This window comes from Neoarius graeffei, chromosome 5 (assembly GCF_027579695.1).
Source record: "Neoarius graeffei isolate fNeoGra1 chromosome 5, fNeoGra1.pri, whole genome shotgun sequence".
Taxonomy (NCBI): domain Eukaryota; kingdom Metazoa; phylum Chordata; class Actinopteri; order Siluriformes; family Ariidae; genus Neoarius; species Neoarius graeffei.
Window position 1 is genome coordinate 45,398,442 of NC_083573.1, and position 9,413 is coordinate 45,407,854.

Sequence of the window (9,413 nt, forward strand, 5' to 3'; positions counted from 1 at the left end):
CGGTCAATTTAGAGTCACCAGTTAACCTAACCTGCATGTCTTTGGACTGTGGGGGAAACCGGAGCACCCAGAGGAAACCCACGCGGACACAGGGAGAACATGCAAACTCCGCACAGAAAGGCCCTCGTCGGCCACGGGGCTCGAACCCGGACCTTCTTGCTGTGAGGCGACAGCGCTAACCACTACACCACCGTGCCGCCTGTTGAAAAATCTCTCTTCATAATATACACTAGTTGTATCATTGTGTTGAAGAGAAGAGATAACAGAATTCATGCTGTATCTCATTACGTTAAGACTGTTACACTGTCAATGCAATAATCTGTTGTTTTGTTGGGTTTTTTTTCCCTTACATGGATTGAAGATAGCTGCTACTGAAATTCAGGTGGCTCCGAAGCATCTGAAGTGGTTGCTTAGAGACAACAGTGCTGTGTCACATCTAGGATGGCCCTCAATAAAGAACACAATAATGTTCCCTCCATCTCAGCCTGCTTGATCTCCAAATGGGTTGGAGCTAAAATTAGACCACAGGGTCACAAGTTTTCCTGAGCGCCTATCAAGAATATTAGCCTCCTTTCTGTCAAAAAGCCAAGGAAGGAGTCAATGATTGAAAAGGGTTTTCGAGTAAGCATCGTTATTTTTATTCTTAACCAGAAAAATGCGTTTAAAAGGAGGAGAGGGAAGGAAGAGTAGCAAATGCTCAGTAACAATGAAACAGCTGATTTCCCATACACTCATGGTTAAATGTTATATACTGCTCAATCATATATCATAGGTTAAGCAACAGTGACTCATCACATCACTCTCTCCTCATTTCTGAGAAATCAGTGCAGCTTTTAGGCACACTACAGAAGCAATCCTCATTTCAGAGTCAAAAACAGGAAGCTCCCTAAAGCCACCTCATAAAAATACCATTTGGAAAGGCTTGCTCAGAAATGTCAGCATTTCCTCTTTTAGACTATCACACTTCCCTTTCCAAGTTCCCTTCTAAAAAGGAACACAAATGACTTTGAACCTCTGCACTCTTTCAAATATGTGAAGAAACAGGAAATAGAGATTATTAATATGGTCTTCTGCGCAGAATGGCTTGAAATCAAATTGTTATTTCAGTTGAGGCCTAAAAACGGACAGAAACGAAACCCTGAAAAGGACATCAGCAAGCGAACAAATGAATGAACGAATGCAGAGGCAAACCGTCAGGGTCTTCTAGGCCTTCAAAGACCCAAATATATCAGCATTTCAAATGTTATATTTAATTTCTTTCATTCTTTCATGATTTCATTCAAATTATCTCATCTCATCTCATTATCTCTAGCCGCTTTATCCTGTTCTACAGGGTCGCAGGCGAGCTGGAGCCTATCCCAGCTGACTACGGGCGAAAGGCAGGGTACACCCTGGACAAGTCGCCAGGTCATCACAGGGCTGCACATAGACACAGACAACCATTCACACTCACATTCACACCTACGGTCAATTTAGAGTCACCAGTTAACCTAACCTGCATGTCTTTGGACTGTGGGGGAAACCGGAGCACCCGGAGGAAACCCACGCAGACATGGGGAGAACATGCAAACTCCGCACAGAACGGCCCTCACCGGCCACGGGGCTCGAACCCGGACCTTCTTGCTGTGAGGCGACAGCGCTAACCACTACACCACCGTGCCGCCCCTCATTCTAATTATTCGCTTCAAATTCTAATTTGCCCTTATTTTCTATCAAATTTGCCTCAGAAATGAAAGGGTTACTGTCCTGAAAACATTAAAATAGAGTTTTCTAATGAGATTTTGTTTTTGTTTGTTTGTTGTCTCGAGGCTGATTAGAGTTTAGAGCAGGCTCACTCATTGGTTAGGACTTCATTGCCGAGACAGAAGGCCATGGCAGTGTATGTTTATATAGGAAGTGACAGATGAATTAACCAATCAGATTTTGATTTATAGTGCGAGGGACCAAAAATTAATCGCCCGAGGTCTTTTCGAAGGCCAACGCTAGCTTAACAGCGAGTCAGCGCCATCAGCGCAGCAGTGCAGTCACCTTCCAGCCGGTGTAGCGTTCATCAGTAGTGTTAGCGAATACTAACAAAGCGGTCAAGCCAGTGCTATCGAGAGCAAGTAGCACAGGCTAACGACCGAGAAACTAAGATTTCTGTCTCCAGACTATTCTTCCACGCACGCGCACCACAGTATTTTTCACTCATACTTAAGTATTCATTTCTGTGTGTAATTTACTTAGTTACTAAATCAACAAATGACAACTACACACAACGGAGCGACCTGGCAGCCTGCTGCTAATCCCTTGAAAAATCCTTTGCCCTGTTGCTTTTTTTTTTTGGTGTGTCTGGCTAAGTTTTGGCTGATCTGAAGTCCCAGCTCTAATAGTAACAGTTCACCAATAAATGAATGAATGAATGAATGAATGAATGACTTTAACCACCAAAACCTGCTGATAACACTGTGATTTTTGTGTTTATGCTAACATGTAACATTAGCAATCTAATCCCAAAATAATCTCCATTTTTTTTCGGATCTATCCACAAGTACTGCATAATCAGTAACAATCTGAAGCATACCTCAGTGTCAGTGGTATAACACGACTACTTCACTTTTGTTGTGCGGGATTCTTACCGTGGCTCCAGGGTGACTCAGCTGACAGAGAAGGAAGATAGACGCATTTCCCCCATGTGCCTGCTACATCTGAGTGTGTCCTTCGCAGAGGTCTGTGGGCCACATATTTCTGTTCTTCTTTACCTAAACACAAACACAATAGACCCATGTAACCAGTTTTAAGATTACACACACACACCAGAGGTTCTCAAACCTCTTCAATACAGATATACTGCTATGAAAAAAAAATTACGAGGCCGCTTGTAACGGTGACTAGCATTAAAAGTGGTCTCTTAATTTGTTCCATAGCTGTATTTCATAAACATTATGTAATATTTCAGCTATGTATTTGAACCACAGAACTTTCGATTCCTAATCTTTCCACTGACAGAGCACATTAGGTCCATGTTTGGACATTATTTATAGCCTTACTTGTCGTTGAGTTATTGGGGTTTGATGTAAACCCATTCATGTGACTAGATAAATAGACCAATAATGATAAGAACTCAAAAAATAAACACAATAACTTTGCTAATTTCCACTATTGTACACTACCGTTCAAAAGTTTGGGGTCACCCAGACAATTTTGTGTTTTCCATGAAAAGTCACACTTTTATTTACCACCATAAGTTGTAAAATGAATAGAAAATATAGTCAAGACATTTTTCTGGCTATTTTGAGCATTTAATCGACCCCACAAATGTGATGCTCCAGAAACTCATCTCATCTCATTATCTCTAGCCGCTTTATCCTGTTCTACAGGGTTGCAGGCAAGCTGGAGCCTATCCCAGCTGACTATAGGCGAAAGGCGGGGTACACCCTGGACAAGTCGCCAGGTCATCACAGGGCCGACACATAGACACAGACAACCATTCACACTCACATTCACACCTACGGTCAATTTAGAGTCACCAGTTAACCTAACCTGCATGTCTTTGGACTGTGGGGGAAACCGGAGCACCCGGAGGAAACCCATGCGGACACGGGGAGAACATGCAAACTCCACACAGAAAGGCCCTCACCGGCCACGGGGCTCGAACCCGGACCTTCTTGCTGTGAGGCGACAGCGCTAACCACTACACCACCGTGCCGCCCGCTCCAGAAACTCAATCTGCTCAAAGGAAGGTCAGTTTTATAGCTTCTCTAAAGAGCTCAACTGTTTTCAGCTGTGCTAACATGATTGTACAAGGGTTTTCTAATCATCCATTAGCCTTCTGAGGCAATGAGCAAACACATTGTACCATTAGAACACTGGAGTGAGAGTTGCTGGAAATGGGCCTCTATACACCTATGGAGATATTGCACCAAAAACCAGACATTTGCAGCTAGAATAGTCATTTACCACATTAGCAATGTATAGAGTGGATTTCTGATTACTTTAAAGTGATCTTCATTGAAAAGAACAGTGCTTTTCTTTCAAAAATAAGGACATTTCAAAGTGACCCCAAACTTTTGAACGGTAGTGTATATAAATTTAAAAATCACAAACCTACTGGTTTCACAGAGACGGACTCCTAGGGTTCCTTGAACACTACTTCTTTGAGAACCACATATGTATACTGTCCATATTTCATTCATTTTTTTTATTTCATATGTTTATTATGATCTTTTGATTGTACTGACTGAATTTCATATTTTGCTCATAAAACTGCATATTATTCACATAATACGTCATTTTACATGAAGATATTGCTGTGGATTACTATTTCTACTCTCTCTAACTTCTCTCCATCTATATTTCTAGCTATCTGACTATCTGCCTGTTCACATCATCGATGACTGACAAGTAAGATCTTGTTTATATGGACATAAACATTACATAAAAGTCAAAAAGTCACAATCCTGTGCACGACTTACCGTCCTTCATCTTCATGGTAGCGCTAGACTGAGTCAGTGTCGCTTCAAGTGAAATGGTTCACTTCTCACTTCAGCAAGAAGAACTCAAAGGTCATGCTTTCAAATCACACATGCTCTGTCACAACCCAGCCACACAGTCAGTCACGCAGTAGATTCCAGAGGAAGTGACTATCCACTGGGGTTGTGGTAGCCCAGGGTTTTTTTTGGTGTTGTTGTTTTTTTTGTTGTTACAAAGGGTAGCATGTGAAAGCTTAGTAATTCCCTTTTTCCACAGCCGTATGGTGAGTTGACAGATCTGGAACACACTAGCCATGTGGAGAGTGACTCATAATCTGCCTCTCACTCAAGCCACATTCACGAACTCGCACTTCGAGTGTCACAGCCCATCATGCTAACGTGCAGATTTTCAGACATCATTTACTAAGGAATATTTACGAATACTAGTCAAATATAATTTCTTTTCCATCTGGTTCCTCAGAAAAATATACTACATGACCAAAAGTTTGTGCACACCTGACCTGCACACTCGTGTGCTTTTTTTAAACATCCCATTTCATATTTAGTCCTTCTTTCCTCTTGTAATAACTGCCACTCTTCTGAGAAGGCTTTCCACTAGATTTTGGAGTGTTACTGTGGAGATTTGTGCTCATTCAGCTATAAGAGCATTAGTGAGGTCAGGTACTGATGTTTGGAGAGGAGGCCTGGGGTGCAGTCGGTGTTCTAGTTCATCCCAAATGTGCTTAGTGGGGTTGAGGTCAGGGCTCTGTGCAGGTCACGTGAGTTCTTCTACACCCATGTTGGCAAACCAGGTCTTCATGGTGCACAGGGGAACTGATTTGGACCTCTTAGTTCCAGTGAAGGGAAATTGTAATGCTACAGCACACAAAGACATTCTATACATCATTCTTTGGGGAAGAACCATACTGTATATACAGTGGTGCTTGAAAGTTTGTGAACCCTTTAGAATTTTCTATATATTTCTGCATAAATATGACCTAAAACATCATCAGATTTTCACACAAGTCCTAAAAGTAGATAAAGAGAACCCAGTTAAACAAATGAGACAAATATATTATACTTGGTCATTTATTTATTGAGGAAAATGATCCAGTATTACATATCTGTGAGTGGCAAAAGTATGTGAACCTCTAGGATTAGCAGTTAATTTGAAGGTGAAATTAGAGTCAGGTGTTTTCAATCAATGGGATGACAATCAGGTGTGAGTGGGAACCCTGTTTTATTTAAAGAACAGGGATCTATCAAAGTCTGATCTTCACAACACGTTTGTGGAAGTGTATCATGGCACGAACAAAGGAGATTTCTGAGGACCTCAGAAAAAGCGTTGTTGATGCTCATCAGGCTGGAAAAGGTTACAAAACCATCTCTAAAGAGTTTGGACTCCACCAATCCACAGTCAGACAGATTGTGTACAAATGGAGGAAATTCAAGACCACTGTTACCCTCCCCAGGAGTGGACGACCAACAAAGATCACTCCGAGAGCAAGGCATGTAATAGTCGGTGAGGTCACAAAGGACCCCAGGGTAACTTCTAAGCAACTGAAGGCCTCTCTCACATTGGCTAATGTTAATGTTCATGAGTCCACCATCAGGAGAACACTGAACAACAATGGTGTGCATGGCAGGGTTGCAAGGAGAAAGCCACTGCTCTCCAAAAAGAACATTGCTGTTCGTCTGCAGTTTGCTAAAGGTCACATGGACAAGCCAGAAGGCTATTGGAAAAATGTTTTGTGGACGGATGAGACCAAAATAGAACTTTTTGGTTTAAATGAGAAGCGTTATGTTTGGAGAAAGGAAAACACTGCATTCCAGCATAAGAATCTTAACCCCTTCTGTGAAACATGGTGGTGGTAGTATCATGGTTTGGGCCTGTCTTGCTGCACCTGGGCCAGGACAGCTTGCCATCATTGATGGAACAATGAATTCTGAATTATACCAGCAAATTCTAAAGGAAAATGTCAGGACATCTGTCCATGAACTGAATCTCAAGAGAAGGTGGGTCATGCAGCAAGACAACGACCCTAAGCACACAAGTCGTTCTACCAAAGAATGGTTAAAGAAGAATAAAGTTAATGTTTTGGAATGGCCAAGTCAAAGTCCTGACCTTAATCCAATCAAAATGTTGTGGAAGGACCTGAAGCGAGCAGTTCATGTGAGGAAACCCACCAACATCCCAGAGTTGAAGCTGTTCTGTATGGAGGAACGGGCTAAAATTCCTCCAAGCCGGTGTGCAGGACTGATCAACAGTTACCGCAAACGTTTAGTTGCAGTTATTGCTGCACAAGGGGGTCACACCAGATACTGAAAGCAAACGTTCGCATACTTTTGCCACTCACAGATATGTAATGTTGGATCATTTTCCTCAATGAATAAATGACCAAGTATAATATTTTTGTCTCATTTCTTTAACTGGGTTCTCTTTATCTACTTTTAGGACTTGTGTGAAAATCTGATGATGTTTTAGGTCATATTTATGCAGAAATATAGAAAATCCAAAAGGGTTCGCAAACTTTCAAGCACCACTGTAAGTGTGATGAGCAGGTGCCCACATACTTTGGCTCTATAGCGGAGTTAGTTAGTTTTTCATAATTCACATATACATCATACAAATCAACAATTTGTTTAAAAAAGGATTTTATTAAGCCAGAGTATTACCTACTAAGCTAACTACAGGTTGGTTTGTACAGCATGGTTTAATGACAGTACACAGGCCGTAAACGGATTCCATTCACGATGACGTTCTGTTGTTTGCTGGGAATTGTTTTGACAATCATGTCTGAACCTTGGTCATAAAAAGCATATCTGTAAGTTATTGCTCTGTTGAGTAACAGAACAGAACAGTGTGAAGGATAGTGGTTGTACAACATGTTCTGTGTAATGAAATTGTTTTTTGGCAGGCTTAAGTAAATAAAGGATAAATAAGTTGTTGAGGATACAATCATGCAAACTGTTCCCCTGATACGAGAGAAAAAAAAAACATTTTTTTGAGCTAGTTTACTAAGTGTTACGTCTCAGCCTAGCCTAGAGAACACAGCTGTATAGATAGCATCAACTTTAAACCGAACCATTATAGACATGAAATTGTATTGAGATGCTGAAAATTAAACGGCAAGACTGGATTGTACTGTACTGTAATTTCACCAACATTCCATTTCTGCACTTTTTTTTTCAGAAAAAATAAGCAAATAGCTAATATTTTACTACTATTACTGATGTGCTTTGTGTGCTTTTGTGATTATTGGCTAAGGTTCAGGACTGATCTTTTGGCTCAGTGCATGCGTCCCATTAATGTCGGGCGCATGTTGACTCAGGTCTGTACTTCATGTCTTTATCTCTAATCAAAAGCTTTTTGTTTCTATGTCACTGCTAGCTGCATTTCTCGCATGAAACGTTTGTATTCCTGTCCCTCAGTCCCAAAGCTTACTCCTACTCCCTCGTTTAGTTGGATGTCTCAGGGGCTCCACAAGAAGCAGAAATGAAATAAATTTCGTCAGCACACATTCCGTTCCATCCTCAATCATGCATAATTTTTGTCTCGCTGTAAAAAAAGGAGAGCGGGTGGTGTAATGAATGGTGCAGTTTATTGTGCTGAGGACATGTTGTAGGAGTGGGAGAGCGGGTGTGCTGGTTTGTGCAGGTGGAGGAATGCTGCATTAGTGTTTATTCTGGCTCTGCATTGTGTCTGGAGCAGACTCTCGGGCTGAGGCTAAACATTTCCCCACGGCCTCGCTGTGCACTATTCAGAAAGGAAAGAGGTGCAACTCACAGTCGTAAGTAGTGGGTCAATGCTGGTTGCATGCAAGTGTCAAAAAGTCTTTGAGCTCAAGACCAGGAGTGCACAGTTAATCCTTTGTTTAAAAAAAAAAAACACACACAAACAAACCGAAAAACTGTATTTTTCCGTCCACACCGCTTATCCAGCAGGGTTGCGGGTGAGCCGGAGCCAATCCCAACAGACTTCAGGCGAGAGTTCACCCTGGACAGGTCACCTAACTGTCACAGGGCTAACACAGACAGACAGCCATGCACACCTATGGGCAATTTAGAGCAGCTAGTTGACCTAATCTGCATGTCTGTAGGAGAAAACCCACACAGACACAAGGAGAACGTGCAAACTCTACACAGAAAGGCGCCAGTCAGCCATGAGGTTCGAACCCAGAACCCTCTTGCAGGTTCTGGGTTGCTCTTGAGGCAACAGCACTAACCATTGTGCCGCCTGTATTTTATTTATTTTATATTTTTTGTATTTTTAAATCAATTATCTGCAACTTTATGGAGTTATGAAACAGCAAACTATTTTTGCAACTATATTTAATGTCCAAGTCAAATCAGTTTATTCGTATAGCCCTTTTAACAACGGGCATTGTCGCAAAGCAGCTTTCGAGAAAAATAAAGTCTTTAAATATATGAGCTAATTTTACCCCTAATAAATATTTATTTAGCCCTAATGAGCAAGCCTGTGGCAACGGTGGCAAGGAAAAACTCCCCCAGACAACATGAGGAAGAAACCTTGACAGGAAGCAGAGTCAAAAGGGAACCCATCCTTATCTGGGCGATAACAGATAGCACGATTATAAAGAACTCACATGTGCATAAAGCTTATTTTATTAGATCATTAAATAATATTGGCTGGCGTTGAGTGGTCTATCAGATATATTTCATTCAGCTAGTATGATATTTGAACGAGTCGAAGACGAATCTAGATGAATGGAATATATCTGATATACCATGAAAAAAGCCATTATTATTATTATTATTATACATACACATTCCTTTCAGGAGGTGGCATGGTGGTGTAGTGGTTAGCACTGCTGTCTCACAGCAAGAAGGTTCTGGGTTCGAGCCCAGCAGCTGGCGAGGGCCTTTCTGTGTGGAGTTTGCATGTTCTCCCCATGTTTGCATGGGTTTCCTCCGGGTGCTCCGGTTTCCCCCACAGTCCAA

The 9,413-nt window shown here is 41.6% G+C and overlaps 1 protein-coding gene across 3 annotated transcripts in view; it reads right to left on the reverse strand.

Annotated features, from left to right (window-relative positions):
* hdac9b (histone deacetylase 9b) overlaps positions 1-4,507 on the reverse strand; it is an 87,459-nt gene extending 82,952 nt beyond the window's left edge. For all 3 annotated transcript variants that reach the window (XM_060921784.1, XM_060921787.1, XM_060921783.1), the window contains exons 1-2: positions 4,455-4,507; positions 2,619-2,741 (exon numbers count right to left, since the gene is read on the reverse strand). In XM_060921784.1, coding sequence (XP_060777767.1) covers positions 2,619-2,741; positions 4,455-4,470 — 139 coding nt within the window. In that variant the 5' untranslated portion in view covers positions 4,471-4,507. The remainder of the gene's footprint in view (positions 1-2,618; positions 2,742-4,454) is intronic.
* Positions 4,508-9,413: the final 4,906 nt, after the last annotated feature.